This window comes from Macrobrachium nipponense, chromosome 10 (assembly GCF_015104395.2).
Source record: "Macrobrachium nipponense isolate FS-2020 chromosome 10, ASM1510439v2, whole genome shotgun sequence".
Taxonomy (NCBI): domain Eukaryota; kingdom Metazoa; phylum Arthropoda; class Malacostraca; order Decapoda; family Palaemonidae; genus Macrobrachium; species Macrobrachium nipponense.
This window is the reverse complement of record NC_087204.1, coordinates 93,146,802-93,166,195: the sequence shown is the minus strand read 5'-3', so window position 1 is coordinate 93,166,195 and position 19,394 is coordinate 93,146,802. Positions and strand designations below refer to the sequence as shown.

General features: G+C 36.2%; 1 protein-coding gene across 1 annotated transcript in view; it reads right to left on the bottom strand.

Moving 5' to 3' along the window:
- Positions 1-19,394, bottom strand: part of LOC135223762 (glutamate receptor ionotropic, NMDA 3A-like) — an 893,506-nt gene that overhangs the window by 594,085 nt on the left and 280,027 nt on the right. Inside the window, exon 3 of the mRNA XM_064262525.1 lies at positions 1,016-1,611. Coding sequence (XP_064118595.1) covers positions 1,016-1,611 — 596 coding nt within the window. The remainder of the gene's footprint in view (positions 1-1,015; positions 1,612-19,394) is intronic.

Sequence of the window (19,394 nt, the reverse complement as noted above, 5' to 3'; positions counted from 1 at the left end):
TGTGTGTGTGTGTGTGTAGGTGTTGTGTGTGTGTGTATATATATACATACATACATCGTAGTTTGCTTGTCCATAATAAAGTCCTAACTCGTAGACCTCTCCGTACTATTTTGGATACACTTGTCGCCTAAGATCTATTATGTCCCTGCGTGCAATAAGTAAACTTTCATTTTCGGTGGTATCATTGGTCTCTCTCTCTCTCTCTCTCTCTCTCTCTCTCCTCTCTCTCTCCTTGATTTAAGTAATGAACATGATTCGCTGCAGAAGAGAATTATTTAAGTCTCCGTTTCCTTCTTCTGGCAATGAAATCCATTTTATGGTTGAAAAGAATGGCTGCGTATCTCTCCGAGTATCTTCCCCATCCAGGAAACTCCTAAAAGGAACACCTATTCATACCAAGGGGCTTTATGTCTGCCCAGTTGCGAGCTGCGTTCCGGTCTTGGTTCTTGTGCGTTTTCCACTAATGTGCTCTCAAGCCCGAAGGAGGTAATTTTATCTTTAAGAGCTGAAATATTGACATCATCATCTCTCGCATGCTTTTTCACTTCTTTCATGAGAGGGTGATTATTTATTTAGAAATGGTGCACTCACGTCTCTCTCTCTCTCTCTCTCTCTCTCTCTCTCTCTCTCTCTCTCTCTCTCTCTCTCTCTCTCCTTCTTTACATACAAGATATGTGACACGTGGAATAAACCGCCACCAGAAGTTGTAAACAGCAACAGTGTAGAAGAGTTTAAAAGAAAGCTAGACAAAATCATCAGGACACTGTGAATGCACAGTCAAACCTGCTCCTACAGATAAGTGAGCGCACGATGTCTCCACTGATGGACTAACAATTCTTTGAGACATCCTAATCTTTGTAACTCCTTGTAACTCTCTCTCTCGTGCTTGTAAGTAGTGAAAGAATAATTTCACTGAACCATTTGAAGATTTAATTTCGCCAAGGAGAGACTTTAGTTAGAAGGTAGGCCTTACTTACCTGCCTTGACTGCCGGTGCTGACTGGATGAAGACCTACCTGTTTAATTCATACTGATTGTTGGACAGATTTCTGTAAGGCACTTCACACTGAACAGTCGACGACGCCGCCAGGTATGATGCCGACGCGACCGTAGCTTCTTTGAAAAACTCAGATATCACAGATAGCGATGACTTAACAAAGTCTATAAACAACCTCCTCTTGGCGACCCGCTGGAAATCCGGCCGGATGCTGATGAGCCCCGGCCGGAGGGACGCCGAGACGTCCTTCGGCAGCGCGATGTCCAACAGGACCCAGACGTATTCCCCGCTGAACATGCCGAGGTCTTCGCTGTGCGAGAAGAGCACGCTGACGAAGTTGGTGGTGCCCGAGACGAAGACCATCCTCTGCACCGTGTGTAGGATCTTGGAGAGACGGTTCTGGAAATGCTGTTTCGGTGTGCCGATGGAGAACGAGAGCCGCAGCGGCTGGTGGGTAGAGTCGCGAGAAGCTATGTGCGCCAACTGGAGGGCCTGCGGGGAGTCGTCGTGGATCAGGACCGGTTGTTGCCACTTCATGATCTCGATGAAGGACGTCGCTGCTTTCCAAAGGTCCGAGAGGCGGGGGTTCGTCATCACGAGGTTGGGCAGCAAAGCCTGAGGGGGAGAGAAGAGGCGTCGGGAATGAGGGTCGGTAACATCACTGTTGCCAATGACTAGTAGATTCACATCAACCGTGCATTTGATGTCTAGGCCAGTCCCTTACGACGCCCCTGATTGGCTGTTGATAAGCCAATCACAGGGCTGGAAACTCTCAGTCTCTCTCACATAGGCAGGATGTATGTTCCACCTCTCCTGAAAGACGTATACCTTAGGAGAGGTGGAACATAGATCCTACCCTGTGATTGGCTTATTAACAGCCAATCAGGAGCGTCGTAAGGGACGGGCCTAGACATCAAATGCACGGTTGATGTAAATCTACAATAGAATAGAAAAATTATTTACCTAATATTATTAATATTCAAATCTTTCATTAAATATTTTTAAAACATTTAAAATCTATTTATGACACATTTCATCATAGAAAGTAGGTTAATAACGAAAATTGAATGAAGACATATTTGCAAGCCGACAAACAAATTGGGGGAAAGACATGAACTCGACCACAAACTAAACACAAAATAAAATCTAGATATCTCTGTCCAGCAGGAAGGGTCAAGAATTTAGTTGCTTAACACAGTCACGAATTATGAAAATATAAGCTTTTAGCAACATGCTGCTATGATATATACGTTAATGAATTTGAAGGAAAACCCGGGATTTGGTTTTTTTTTTCCGCAATGAAGATAAACGTACGGCAATGTGAAAAGATACACAGAAATAAAACCGCCTTCCGCCGTACCGGAAATGCACTTTCTCTTCAAGAAATGGCTCCAGAAAGGAATTCACTGACGTTAGTGACAGCAAAAAGCATGCCAGTAATTTCATGGAAAAATAGAAGGGTAAACTGTGGCAAGGAAGTATATTTTGGTAAGAGATAATGCAAGTCTTAACATTGGCTGGCTGACCGGATGGCAACATTGCTTTCTGCCTGGAAAAAGCTGTGTGGAAAATCTGGTGTTGCAGAAATATTCTAAAGGGAGTTAATTATATCTCTTTGTCGCTTTTTGTTATTTAAATGTGCTAAATGAGTTATTTGAAAATTTTGCAAATTATTTTCACTGCGTAAGAATGTTTATGAAAATGTTGAATTGTAATCTTGTACATGTTTATCAAATGAAAGTAGTATAGGAAAGTTCAAGTGGTCTGACAGCATATGGCTGCAATAAACAATACTGTTTCTTAATAATGTTTTTTAATGAGACTGTACCCTCCGGGAGTTTATTTATCTTTCCCCGATTTGCCAAAAAGACAGAAAACGACCACAATGAAATTATTCTTGTATTATGTCCTCACTGACTTTGATAAAAGAGAAAGGAATACTTTCCCGTCTGGCAATTTGCTAGACTATCTTTGCATTAGATTCCTGCTGAAGTCGAGCCCAGAAAGACAGATAAATATTTAAACATAATGTTTTTAGAAGACTTAGAATTTAATTGACTAGGACTCTTTAGTATTTCAGAGGGCGAATTCTTCTAAAACGAAATAAAAAAAAAGTAAAAAACTAAAATACAACACCGCCCGTCCAGTCATTTAAAGTACGTGTATCATTTTGCTTTTTATTTGTTATTTTTATAAAATTATTCACTTTCATTTCAAATCTATATGTGTATTTTTAACAACAAGTTCACGATTGTTTCTCTATCGTATAATCATAGAATAATTGCATATTTAATGATAATAATAATAATAATAATTATTATTATTATTATTATTATATGACGATGATGATAATATAATAATCCTAATAATAATAAAATTAATAATAATAATAATATAAAGTAATTATTATTATTATTTATTATTTTATTTCTTATTATTATTATTATTTAGATCCTATATAATATAATAAATAATAATAATAATAAATAATAATAATAATAATTATTATTATTATTATTATTATTATTATTATTATTATTATTATTATTATTGATACTTATCTGATACTTATCCATTTTTTCCCCTCTTTTCTTTTTCTCTTCAAACTCTGGTGTCCCATGGTATTGCGACATCAAATGAGTGATACTTTCTCCTTGACTTTGTCAATCAACGTCACGTTTGGTCTGTTTGCACGTATCACCCTATCCGTTCTGATACCATAGTCCCAGAGGATCTTTGCCTGATCGTTTTCTATCACTCCCTCAGGTTGGTGCTCGTACCACTTATTACTGCAAGGTAGCTGATGTTTCTTGCACAGGCTCCAGTGGAGGGCTTTTGCCACTGAATCATGTCTCTTTTTGTACTGGTTCTGTGCAAGTGCCGGGCATTCGCTTGCTATGTGGTTTATGGTTTCATTTTTCGTATTGCACTTCCTACATATGGGAGAGATGTTATTTCCGTCTATCGTTCTTTGAACATATTAGGTTCTTAGGGCCTGATCTTGTGCCGCTGTTATCATTCCTTCAGTTTCCTTCTTTAGCTCTCCCCTCTGTAGCCATTGCTATGTGTCATCGCTGGCTAGTTCTTTAGTCTGTCTCATGTATTGTCCGTGCATTGGTTTGTTGTGCCAGTCCTCTGTTCTGTCTGTCATTCTCCTGTCTGTATATTTCTGGGTCTTCGATTATTATTATTATTATTATTATTATTATTATTATTATTATTATTTTATTGAACTAAGAAACCTCCGTAACAAAGGCTATAATATTGACAATGAAAAGCCACAGTAGTGTTAAAATATATTATTGTACAATGCTAAAAATTACTAGGCGAGACTTTCGGATAATGAGTAGGACTGAAGAGGGATACGGAGCAGTATCCGAAAGTCTCTCCTAGTAATATTTAGCATTGTACAATAGCATATTTTAACACAACTGTGGCTTTTAATTGTCATTATTATTATTATTATTATTATTATTATTATTATTATTATTATTATTATTATTATTTATTATTATTATTATTATATTATAATAATAAAATAGAACATGTTAACCTGAATTGATCTTCTCATCAATATACGGAGCCTCCCAAGATGTTGGTGGTCATGGAAGTCTTCCATTCATTCCAATTTCTTGTTATCTTCCTCAGCTCTGCGGAGGTTTCCTTTCCTCCTTTCACTCTCCTTATTCTGTTCCTATACTTCCCCTCTTGTTTCGCTCTCATCTTCCTTCCCTTGATTTTTTTTTCTCTTATTTTTTTTCCAGACATCAACTCGAAAACCTCCTTTCTTAGGTCATCCCCAAAAATTTAAGCTTAAAGTTGCCTTCTCATTGCTTGCAACATTTGCTTCTGTTGGTTCATTGTTCCTCAGGGAATACGCAAACTAAATTATTTATTATCTTTAATTTATTATCGTTAATTAATTCGCTAAGTCCTTTTGTTATCTTTTTTAATGGTAAGGCATATATACAATAACAAGAAGATACACATCTATATCAGTAAATTGACAGAATTTTTACGTTTGGAGCTTCAATGAGCAATTTTTACCAATCAAACCTTTCGATAGTTACCTCTCGAAGATCATTCAATTTTAGTAAAGGTTATATATGGCATCTGTGCAATCCGGAATACGATTGGTAGGAAACAAAAATTGACGATTTAGGAAGAGTTTCCGCATGATTGCAATGCAGTAAGTTTTAATCTATTGTTATTTGTCACGTGGAATTTGGTTAGGTTAGTTTAAGTTAGGTCATGTTGAATTTAGTCGGCGTCCAAGATTCAATTGGTAGATTCTTAACATTTGGACTTTCAGTGACATGCAAAGAGTTGTACGAGTTTCAAAAAAAGACATGCATCCCCTTTCTCTCTCTCTCTCTCTCTCTCTCTCTCTCTCTCTCTCTCTCTCTCTCTCTCTCTCTCTGTAAATCTGATGGCAAGCAAAGTACGTTTGAAAAACATCATCCTTTCAGACTAACAAATTTCAAACCATTTGTAAAGGGTTGAAATACAAGACCCTTTGCGTGAATGACGATGGGGATTCGCCTGTCATCACGTTCACAGCGTTGGTGATAGCATGGTGGATGCATAGATTTATAGGGTAGATTGCCCCCCCCCCCCCCCCCTCTCCCCCCCCCCCTCTCTCTCTCTCTCTCTCGTCTCTCTCTCTCTCCTTGGCTCTCTCTCCTCCTTTTTGAAATTGTTGTATTTTATGAAGCAATACAGATGGGCACACGTTTTTTTTTTAGTGTTATGGCAAAGACCCAGTGACCTGTGTTTTACAGCCTCATTGAAGAGTGTTATGGTCATCCGTTTTTAATAGCGGCCTACTTATGGAGAATGAATTATTGGCTTTTTCCCCATAACTATTCAGCTTGATTGAAGAATTTTATGATCATCCTGCTTTAGAGTAGCCTGCATCTGGAGAATAAATTATTGGATGTTTTTCCTTCCATTTACTGACCAGATTTCAATCATTATCAGCTTCCTTTAATGACGATCCTCGGTTTTGGTTATCCATATACATACGAGTATATCGATGGCGAGAAACTGCCTCTGGCTCATCGCTTAACATGTTTGCTATCTGTGAATTGAAGCACCTCAGTGGCGTGGTCGGTATGGTGTTGGCGTGCCACCTCGGTGGCCGCGAGTTTGATTCTCGGACATTCCATTGAGGAGTCAGAGATGTGTAAATATTTCTGGTGACAGAAGTTCACTGTCGACGTGGTTCGGAAGTCACGTCAAGCCTTTGGTCCCGTTGCTGAATAACCACTGGTTCCATGCAAAGTAAAAACACCATACAAACAAATAATATCTGTGAATTGCGAAAGGGTTAGATTATGTGGTTATTTTTACTATAAGCTGGGTTCGCTAAAGTAAAATGTGACTGTTCAGTTTTTGTCGTATGGACGAATACAATCATGGTCGATTTTTTTTTATAAAGTGAACCATTTGATAAAAATTTTTTAAATGTTTTTGTCGTTTATAAAGATTGTAAATCAATGCGTACTTATGATTAGTAGTCTTGTTGATTTAATTTCATTTTATGATGAGGGTTTTTTTTTATTAACATTATTATTTTTATTGTTTACTTTTTTATATTAAGTTTTCATAAATAAGACGCTAGTTCAAACCTGGTAAATTATATTCGTTTAATAAGTGCTATATACGCTAAAGCATTTTGTTCTTTGACGTGAAATGTTGTCGTACTTACGTCAAGTAAATGTTTAACTGGCATTTATCTTCCTCTGCTTATTTTTCCTCTCTCTCTCTCTCTCTCTCTCTCTCTCTCTCGCTTTTTTTTTTTTTTTGCTGTTATTGGGTCACGTAAGTTATCTTGTTTTTCCGCTCAGACCTTGCGTTGTAGCAAACAGTTACACAACGTGACTATTACTATATGAAGTGTATGGACCTCTATGGTTTCTTTTTTGTTTTATCGTAGAGCATCTTCTTTGACTTCCTTAGCATTTCATAACTACTTTTTTTTTTCATAGTCATAATTTTGTGGCCAACAGCATACATAGTATTTCTGGGGGCTTATAAGAGCGTTCACTAAGTTTTCTAGTCGCGTTTTGCTTCGATTCGATGGATTTTATGGTCTGAGTTCGGCGTCTTTGATTCTCCATTTTCCTCCCCATTTAAGAGGAAAACCTTCAGGTCAACCCTATGAGTGTTTATAATAATGATATATGGGTTTTCGTACTGATACGTGCGTATGCCTTTTTTTTTCTTCTTCTTTTCTTCTTCTTCTACTGAACTGTGCCTTGTTTTTTTTTTTTCTTACTGAACCATGCTTTTTTTTTCTTTTTTTTTTGTTCAATATAACGTCAGTTGTGATAAAGCCCCCCTCCCCCCCACTCAGAGCTGCCAAGTTGGATAACGGCGGGTTCAGTAAAGGCGTCATCAGGTAAAGAGGTCCGATGGCATGAAAATTTGATAGGTTGAGATGTCCGAAAAGTAACTTCCTGCGACATAAGGTGAAGTGTTACTCGTGATAGGGTTTTTATTATTGAAATTTCACAACAAAAGAAGACCAAAAACATTTATTTTTACTTACTGTTCCTCATCTCCTATGTACGCTTTTTTGTACGGTTTCAATATTTTAACTTGTCATAAATATTGACGATGAAATATATCGGTATCATAACTGCCTGCGAGAAGTAGTAATAAAAATAATTGCTGTCTTGTAATTTTTCTATGATTCCATGTAGCTTTCTTCGCTGAATTTAGCACGAATATAGACGAATTGAAACGCATCCGGCATGATTCAGAGGTATGGCTAAGGGTTTTAACACCGCATGCCATTGCAGTTGTCAACCTCAGCTATCGGACGGAGAGGAAAATTAAGTATATCTTAGTTTAACCAGACCCCTGATCTGATTAACAGCTCTCCCAGGAACCTACAGTTTATTGTGGGATCCGAAGCACATTATATCGAGAAATAAATTTCTAATACCCGAAATAAATTCCTCTGATTCCGCGTTGGCCGAGTCGAGAATCGAACTTCGGACCACTGGATTGGTAGCCGAGCGTGAAAACCACTCGTCCAACGAGGAACTAAAATCGGACGGAGGATATCTGCAAGGTAGCCCTTGTCTGTTTTTAAGACACGCAGGACTACAGTGGCAGTATTCTTACACCCTCAACATACGATCCCCAGTCACAACTCAATTCTCTATCAGAAAGTTTGCACATACATCTGATTCATTTTTTTCTGATTTCTCTCATCTCTCCATTCATCAGACTATTGAAAAGCCAACAGAGACTTAACAGACCCTTGCTCAGACCCAATTTTACAACTGACACGTCACTTTCGCATCTATATGTTTGAACACATGATTCGCTACCTTCATAAAATCTTTAAATTACCTTAAACAGCTTAAAGTTTATACCAGACATTCTAAAATTCTTCCACGTTGCGTTTTTGTGGGTTCCGAACTAAGATTTTTCCAGCTTTTTCCTTGGCCCTTAAATTTTTCACATAAATGTATTAAAATAACAACTTCATCCGCGCACACACTACCTTATCTAAACACACATTGCTCTTTACATAATACTCTTGTCATTTATTTAACTGTACACCTTCCCAGTATACTAAGTAGCATTATATTCATATAATTCTTACCTTCACCAAGATAATATTTTCTTTAATACATTAGAGTAATCATTCCCTTCACTTATCTGCTCCAGGCATACCTTACAAACACTCTATCAACAACTGTGCCACAGCATCAAGTAGTGTCTTTCAAATCAAACCTTACTACTTGGAACATCAGCCTCTCTTCTATCTTGCACATTCATCAAGGCTTCCAAAGCCACTCTATTCAGCCGGAACTACATTCATTGTAAACCCCATATTCAGATATATATATATATATATTAATATATTATATATATATATATATATATATATAATTATTATATATATTTTAAATATATATTATAATTTATTATATAATTTATATATATATATCTATAATATTATATCTATATATATATATTATGTATTTATATTATATATATATATTATATTATATGTATATATATATACTATAATCATTATATATATGTATATATATAATATATATTATATATAGATATATATATATATATATGCTATATATTATATATATATATATTCACTTGCATCTTTACAAACAATATCTCTCTCTCTCTCTCTCTCTCTCTCAGAAGAAGAAGAAGAAGAAGGAAAAAAAGAACTAAGCATTCTCGTGACTATCCGTCGCCATTATCGCAATTAAGCGGTATTACTCTAACTCATTCTAAATGATCATGTACTACCATCAAATGCGTTTCCTTAGTGTCCGTAACTAATGAGCTCAAGTTTCGAGTAAATCCATATATGGAGTAAGGCTGCATCAGGAACAGAAAGTTTTTCAGGAATTGCCATATTAGGAAGGTAAATAAACTAAAAATAACTTCTGCCGGAGCTGCTGCTCTCAAGCGAGCCTATGTTAGCAACTCTGGCGAGTCAATGGGGGAACGGTTTACTTAAGATGTTTAGATAACTGTATGCCAAACGGGCGCCAGAGATATGGTTAAGTTTCCCTGCTTGTTATTGACAAATATATGTTGCTATATGGATGTGGATGCGTGGATATGTATGTCATGTGTGGTTATGTGTGTGTCTTTGTATGTAAGAATGTGCTCGCGTCTATGAGCCCTATTCCTTTAAAGGGGATTAGCTCCATAGCATGCTGACACATCTGATTATATACTATATATTATATATATATATTTAATATATATATATATTATATTATATATATTATATATAAGAGAGAGGAGAGAGAGAGAGAAAGGTTATGGGGCTGGGAATCTTTTCCACTAAAAGAAGACTTACTATGAACCATATGCCTCAAACTGTATAATATATATATATATATATATATATATATATATATATATTATATATATGTATATTATATATATATATATGTGTGTGTGTGCGTGTTTGTGTGCGTATGTATATATATGTGTGTGTATGCCTTTCCCCCTTTCATGGAGGTGGCTCAAAATGGTTTTAGGCTTTTAGTCCACAGTAAGTGTTCCTTTAATGGAAAACATTCTTAGGCCTTATCAGTTTATGGATCACCATAGTCGACTGAATACCAGGTACGTAATTTCTCACTAGCACACCTACATAAACCCGTGTTTGTATACATTATATATATATAGTATATATATATATATATATAATATATATATATATATATATATATATTATTCGAGCTAGAAATGTCCTTTAATATCTAATTCGCTCTACCGCGAGAGAAAGAAATTATTATCAACTAAAAAATTCCCCTTTGGTTTGCATATATGAAAATATATTAATTCTGAGTTAAAGCGAATTAGATATTAAAGGTCATTTGTAGCTCAAATAATTTATATGAATCACGGTGATGTGATAATGATTCATATATATATATATATATATATATATATATATATATATATATATATAATATATATAGATATATATATATATATATATATATATATATATATATATATTTATGTGTGTGTGTGTGAATTTATGTATTTGTGTGCGTGCAAGGTGAATCGTTGCCGGTTATGCACTATTTATGTTGCACGTTTTATGTTATGGTTACAGGACAAAAGCAGAAATCCATTACTACTATCAGGCAAGCTTTTTAATATGTGCTTCTCATGACATTATTGCTCGTAAATATCACACATATTAGTTTTATAATCAAATAGGGAATGTATTCAGCTTCCTTACTTTATGGCGGTACATTCATTAATTTTAGAATTATGTGCTTCTTTGTTCTCATTGTTATAAGAATATCCTTTTCCCGCTCATATTGCATCTAATGTTACGAAATCAGGATACTTTAGACCTTGCTTGACATTCGTAATTACGTCTGTTTCATCGGTGTAATTTTGTGTGCATGCATATTATGCTCTTAAAAGCTTAGCTGTGTAAAGTTATATCTGTACGTAACTGCTATAACCTAGGCAAAAATATTGGTATGTTTCCACCATACTCTGGTGTCAAACTCATTCATTTTTCTACGTACTGACCCATCCGAAAAGGGGTAGGGTACAATCATTTTCAATCTCGCAGGGGAATTGATCGATGGCGCCAATTCCCTTAATCTGCCAAAGAAAGTGTTTTTATACAATAATAATTCAGCGGTTGAATGCATGTCTCGTCAATAGACGTATATCATCTTATATTGCGTGGAAATATTTTTGCTTCGAGCTTAAAACTGCGGAAAAGGGATTTTCTATGGCCATGCGAGATTTATGAAATTATTTTTTTCTTGTTGAATTCAAATGCCTAATTTTTTTTACACAAAGTTTAATCAGATTTATTAATGAGGTCGCAGAGTATGGTGAATCCACTTGTTTGCTTTTTCAGGCAATAACAAAAATTCTAACAGGTATTTAGAAAAATGGTTACTACATTAAAACTCAGGAACCTGGCATTATTATAAGTCTGTGCATGATTTAACAAATGGTGCCAACATTTGGATTAAGAATATAAAACGGTGATTTGATATGTTATGTTATGCATGGCACTAGAACTGTGTCGGACCAGTGAGAAAACCCCTTTTGTTTTTATCAAGTCATAAATAGACTAAAGTTGACGAACTTGTCAAACCTTTTTATAAAATTTTCATTTCATTTTAACACTTCTTCAACATCTCCTGGTGGAATTCTTTGACTACCGTCCGCATAATCAGTTCAATTGAAGTAATTCATCCCGCAGTACATGGTCAGCCCACCAAACAAGCCGGCAAAGACCTAAGGATTTTAAATCGGTACCAGTATCACGTCTGCACCACCTCCTCTGAGATATCAACCTCATACGAATCTCTCCCTTCAAATTGCCAAAAGCGAAGTTGTGGTATTCGTAATCCGCAAGGAACCCTAAGCGCCTCAGTAGCATGATCGGTATGGTCTTGGCCTGCCACCACGGTGACCGCGAGGTCGATTTTTGGCCATTCCATTGAGAGGTGAGAAATGTGTATTTCTGGTGACAGAAGTTCACTCTCGACGTGGTTCGAAAGTCACGTAAAGCCGTTGATCCCGTTGCTGGATAACCACTGGTTCCATGCAACGTAAAAACACCATACAAACAAACAAGGAACGCTGGTTCTTAGGCACTCATCAGATGAATATGAAAAGGAAAAATTGTATGTGATATCTGGGACAATTCAAAACATTTAAGGACAAGCTACAGGCTGATAGTTAACCCATGATAAAACACACACACACACACACAAATACCAACGTCTTTAAAGATTGGCCAGATTCAACCAACCATTCTGAGACTAAATACGCCAGGAAGCACATTTTCTGTAATCTAGAAAACTGCAGTGTTGATCAAAAGTATTTGATATATGTTGTCGGTCCAGCCTGAATTCTCAGACAAGATCTAAATAAGGAAAAATTCCTAAAAGGGAAGTAACAGCATAAATGCTTCCGCAGATGAGGCAAATAATGCTTAAATTCAATTATTCTTTCATTGTCATTTCAGGTTTCTGTCATTAACTGAACTATTGTATGTGATATCTGCGCTGCTTTTAAACTCCAGGTTTAGCTAATCCGTTTATTCGTTATGAGCTTAAGTTACTGTTTCCCATACCAGTACATTACGGGTTTCAAAAGTTTTTTTTATTATAGCACCCAGTCCTTAACAAACTGTCTCTCTCTCTCTCTCTCTCTCTCTCTCTCTCTCTCTCTCTCTCTCTCTCTCTCTCTCTCTCTCTCTCTCTCTCTCTCTCTCTGCCCATATCGATTATTACTGCGATGCTAATGGCTGTTCTACCATAAATAATCAGAAGTCTGTATATCAGTTAATGGTTTTTTGGGGGGAGACTCGTATGGTCTCTTAAATTATGTCAGCGAGAGCTTGGCCTACAGTAACTAGGTTTTGTGTTTACGTAAAGTAATGCAAGACGGCACATTTGCGTTTCTGGTACTGCAAATGTCCAGAATGATATCTGGTGGTATACCGTTATATAGTTTGGGTTTGAGTTAGATATAGTTCTTTTTTGTTTTGCTTTGTAAGATGGGGTACTATTCCACTGTCAGAGATGCCATCAAATAGGGGATTCAGATTTATGCTCCGTCTTTGAAGTACCGTAATTTCTTCCTAATAAGATGTATTTTATATATTGGTAGATTATAGTTGTTTATTTTTCGTCTTCTTTGTTTGCAGTGGTTTAGGGAATGATTTTATCATTCTTTCTATGCATACAATCCTTAGCCAAGCAGTCATGATAACACCTTCTTGGTGAAGATAGTTTGGATTCAGTCCAGTTTTATGTGGATAGATTTATGACCCTTGTCATAAGGATGGATATGATCAAATGGGTCTACCTCATTCCGGCCTCTTTTTCTTGCTCAGAAATCATTCGAAGATTGTGAAATTGCCATAAAATAGATCAATAATGATAAAAATCCAAAGATAAATTAGGAATATCTAGTTTATGATAGCAGTTTTCTTTGTAAACAAATGTGCTTCCAAAGATAAATTTGGAATATTTTTAATGTATGATAAAAATTTTCTTTGTGTAAAAAATCGTGTTTTATTGTAGAAGTGTTTGAGGTGACTGAAATATAAGAGTATGCATTGCCTAGTAATTGAGGGAAGGTGTATGGGACAATGTTGATTGAGAAAATGAGCGAAAGAATGAAAAAGTGAAAAAGAAGAGAGCAATTTTCTTTAAGACAAGGATATGGGACAGTTAAGTGACAAGTTTGAAAGTTAAAAAAAATACTCAAAGTCTAAGGAAAGGTTTTGAAGGAACCAACAGAGAAACTGGGTTGGATTTTCTAAATAAGCGTAGAAGGTAACTTGTGGAAAGCTGTATGATAGAATTTATAGAAATTGAACATAGGTGCCAAAGTCTGTATAAAGAAAATGGGCTGTGAGCGTCAGTTGAGGTTGCGAATTCTTGCAATTGATAGCGTTATTTGGGATAGTGAAGAAAAACTGTCAAAACTAACGGAGGAGATTGAACGTGTGCGTAAGAGTAAAACGATGAGAATAAATGTGAACGTAAGTCAGATCCTGAGAGTAAGGTGAAGCTAGAAAGGTGGATCAATGAATGTTTGTATGGCTTGTAGATGAATGGAGTCAGTTGATTTGTATACGTTTGAGGAGTAAGTGATTAGGATGGTAGGTAGTAGTAGGGTGAGAGAGGTAATGAGTCAAAGAATGGATGCAGCAAGGATGGTAGCATGATGTAAGCAAAAGGTTTGGAGGAGATAAGGAGTGTCTGTGGAACCCAGGGTTTGTATGCCTGAAGGAATAAAGTAAGCTAACTCCTTTATAGAGGTTGCTGGTGGATGGTAAATGCAAATGGAAGTCAAAAGGTTAAAGATATCAGGATGAATTTTTACCTGCCTTATCCTACGGACCGAGAAGGATTAAAAGATTGAGAGAGGTCGATTAAGAAAAAAAAAAAAAAAAAAAAAAAGGTAACACTGTTAACATTGTCAAAAGATGGATAAAGGCTTGCCGAGATGGTTTGGCAATGTGGAGACAATCTTAGTTCAAGAGTAGATCGAGGAAGGAAGATTGGAAGACATGCAATACCAAAGGAACTTCATGTCCATGAAGGGAGAGAGAGAGAGTGGCGCCAAGAATATAATAGAAGTTCGACTTCCGACGATTTTTTATATTGTATTTTCTCCGGTGTTACCCCTCGTTATGGGAAACAGCATGATGTTGAACTGATGTATACTGTACTTATATACATATTCAAATTTTGTATCCATTTAAATGTAAGTATATTAACACATTTCAATAAGATGCAAAGGCGTGATATTAAGAGAAAACAAGAAAGAGAAAATACAAATGAATGAAAGCAGTTATTTAATCATCATCTTCCAAAATGCCAGTTTTGTTTTTTTACAGCAAAAGTAAACGGGTCTCTATAATGATGTCTGAAGCGCCGAGTCTTGGCGCAGTTTCTGTGGGTTTCAATTCCATTTGTCGTTTGCAGATCCTCTCGTTACTAATAACAGTGGTGATGAGATACGAGACGCCAGGTCGGAGATGACATTGCCAAGTGTATAAGGGAAGTGAGGAAGAAGAATACTTTGGGTACATTGATGCGGGGAACGGAAGGTGGAGGGGGGAGGGTGGTGGAGAGAATGGGGATTGGGGTGGGTGGGGGGGGGGGGAGTAATTGGGTGACTGGGGAGAGGGTGGTTTGATGACACGAAAACCTATAATCATCTCTCTTTGTCTCTTTCTTTCTGTTTCTCGGGTTTTGAGAGTGTGGGATAGCTTGATGACGCAAAATCCTCCCTCTCTCTCTCTCTCTAGGATATGAAATGCGTTTCACGATAGGCATGGAAGTATTCTCTCTCTCTCTCTCTCTCTCTCTCTCTCTCAATCATCACATCGGCAAACTATGCTCTGAGAATTAAAACGATCTCAAAAATGTAAAAGAAAATCTCTCTCTCTCTCTCTCTCTCTCTGCAACCAAGAACGCTACTCAAGACTTCGCAGAGACGACTTGAAGATTATTGGGAAAAAGCCGTCCCGGTTTCTTGTTACTCTTCACACCCTTGCATTCTTTCTGTCACTCATAGCCTCCAATTATTTCTTACTACTGAGCGAATGTCGGATCTTTTCAGATTTTGGCTTTTTGCTGGAACAGACTTTCATGCTGTTTATTGCTTAAAACTTAAAATTAAATTTGACCTCGTTTGCTTTCGTTAACAAATAAATTCTTTGGGAATGACTGTGACCTAATTTGTTCGTCCGAGGGTAGATTGGCAAACAGTCAAACGAACAGAGAACTGCAATCACTTTATAATTGAAAATTAAATTTGACCTCGTTTGCTTTCGTTGACAAGTAAATTCTTTGGGAATGACTGTGCCCTAATTTGTTCGTCCGAGGGTAGATTTGCAAACAGTCAAACAAATAGAGAACTGCAATTACCACAAGTAAAGTCCTCGACGTGAAGGGTGAAAAGCTTTTCCTGACAGTTTCATAGGAGTAAAATATCTTCTCACGAAGCCTCTTTTCCTCGCTGACAACATGAAGAGACTTTTATCCTAAATGTGATTTTTTTTATTCACTCTCCTTTCTGATATATTCAATTTCCAAAGTGTTGTATTCTTTATCATTTCAATTAAATTATATTTTTCGAGCAACCTAAAGTCTTCATGTAGCCGAGACCAGGCTAAAATTAGGAATAGATTGGACATGATTGATCTGCTCCCGGAAAGATGGAAGATCGTCCTAATACTGAATGGCATTTCAAAGTGTAGTTGCATTATCGTGAACAACAAATAGAACAGTAATCAAAAGACTGAAAATATGACATAGAACAAAAACCATTGGGATAGAGAATTTTCTGTACATCGTCACGAAAGAGTCCAGAGCACCTCTTGTTTGCGAACGTGCTTAATGCAGAATTGTCGTCCATTTGATCCCACTCTTGAGTTTACGTCGTTTTAACTCTACTGGATGCAGCGCTGAGTGAAAGTTTTAAGCAATTTTACTCTTATACGCACATGTGTTTTATATACACACACTTGTTTATCTATCTAATTTGTACACTATATATATATATATATGTATATATATATGTATATATATATATATATATATATATTATATATATATCTATATATAATGTATATATATATGTATATATATATATATATATTATATATATATATATATTAATATATTATATATTATAATATATATATAAGTAATTTGACTCTCATACGCACACGTGCTTATCTATCTAATTTGTATACACACACACACACACCCACACATACACACACACACACACACACCACACACATATATATATATATATATATATATATATATATATATATATATATATATATATAATATATAAGTAACTTTTTACCAGATACATGCCACAAGGCCCTCTAAACTTCTCGTGGTCAGGTCGACAACTTGACCTCGTTGTGATGATGGGACGCAGGTTTGCTCCTTGCTACCGGACATCACAATTACTTCAAATTTCTTGCACTTGGATCCAAAGGCTTTGCAGTGACAAAGAGTATCCAAAAAGTGCTAGGAAATCGAGAAGTTAAGAGGGCATTGTGGATATTACAAATACATACTTATATTTATGTGTGTGTGTGTGTGTGTGTGGAGGGAATCTTTAGCGAAAGGTAATGTATTAATACCATGTTTTCGACTCCGTTCCAAAGATCACAAATCAGCCTCCCTTCCTCTTTCTCCACCGCCCACTTTCATCTTGGACCGCTGAGCCCCTAAGAGTGTCTTCTCAGATGCTGTTTAGATTATATGAGGACGTTAAAACCGGGCTCGGAAACGATAAACAACATTGGTATAGGGAGAATTTTTTTTAAAGATATCTCAGGGAGCTATTCAGGAAACAGACGTCGGGGGTGGAGAGAGAGAGAGAGAGAGAGAGAGATGACGGATGAGAGAGAGAGGGGTGAGAGAGAGAGAGAGAGGAGAGAGACGAGAGAGAGAGAGGGAGAGAGAGAGAGGAGAGGCGGGTGAGTGCGAGAGAGAGAGAGAGAGAGAGAGAGAGAGATGCGGGGAAGTCCAATTTATGTCATTCGGAATCGTCAGAGGGCTTAGGACAGAACACTAGCACCGTCTACGACTGTTTTTATCGAGTGATCTCATGTAGTTGTAGGCAGAGTATGATTTTATTTACTGCAAATTCAGGGTGGCCTCTGTCGCCAGTTTTTCGTTTCTCTATTTGCCTTTGTTTTTGTGATTTTATAAAAGGTGTTTTGTGTTTACTTATTCTCTTGGGTGCTACTTTTACTTCTGAATCTCTTGTTCTTTGTTACGTTTGAAGGTTTGGCCATCCATTAGAGGGGTTGTAACACAAGCCATTGTTTCCTCATGTATAATACCTAGAACGTAAATCATCTTGAATTTTTTTGCGAGGTACAAATATTTAGACTTTCGTTGTCTATACTTTCCTTTTAAATATTTCATTGGAACTGAATAAATTTCTCGGACATACTAGCATATTCAGTTTAAACACCACTTACTGAGATGATTTTATAAAGTTACTCACAATAAACTTTCTTCACATAGTATTTATAGTTTTGGGGGACTTATATTTTTATATTTTTTATAATAAAAGATTTATATTTTGAATTTAATGAATTTAGACTGTCAAGCCAAGCACTTGGAAAAAGATTGTATTTTAAGTTACTCACAATAAACTTTCTTCACATAGTATTTATAGTTTTGGGGGACTTATATTTTTATATTTTTTATAATAAAAGATTTTTATTTTAAATTTAAGGAATTTAGGCTGTCAAGCCAAGCACTTGGGCACTTCCAGCCATTCAGTGTTTCAGAGAGAGAGTTGGACTGTCTAGACAGCAAGAGAAAGAGAACCAGGAAATAAGGGAGATGAGGTATGAGATGCAAAGATAGACTTGGGAGAAACCCCAATGTTACAATACGAAATATTTAGAGAGGCAGGACAGTAAAACTGTATAAAGAAAATAGGAATGGTTGCGAAGTGAAAAGCGGCGTTATGATATATATATATATATATATATATATATATATATATATATATATATATATATATATATGTGTGTGTGTGTGTGTGTGTGTGTGTGTGTGTGTGTGTGTAAGGGAACTAGCAGTATATATATTACACACACACACACACGCACACACACACACACACACACACATATATATATATATATATATATATATATATATATATATATATATGCTTAAAAAATCACAGTAGTGCACGTGAACTTCATAAATAAGCGAATTCCACAGGAAAATGATAGTCAGAAATCCAAGCGCTTTCGTCTTTACTCAGACATTGTCAAGGAGTTAATGAGGTACAATTGGAGAGAAAGGTCTCAGGTACAACACAAGATCAAGAATACCAGAAGGTTAATTGTCAAAAGGGTAAAGATTAAAAGAGATAATCCAGGATTATCGGATATCACACGGTCACAAACCGAAACAGATTGACCCTAACCGAAATTACAGTTTCTTTACAGTCCAAAACATGTAAAAACTGAATATATTAATTTTGTTGCATATATTTATCTACAACTTTTTTCATTATGAAAGCATCAAGTTTAAACATAAACCCAAGACTTAAAATTTAGTAAAACATTTCTATTGTTTGACTTGATGAAACGAGATTCAATGATACTCCTTTTAACTGTGTCATTACATGGTATTTAAGGCTCTTGCTTGGCTCCAGTTAATAGGATGGTCTAAATCTCTCATAGTACGAATAATGCATTTGATATTTGCCCAGTTCTCACAGAATACTGATGCTGTTTAGACGTTGTGAAAGAGATTTACCGGTTTGTCCGTAATAGACTTTTTCTCACACTTTTTGCAAGGAATTTCATATATGCAGCC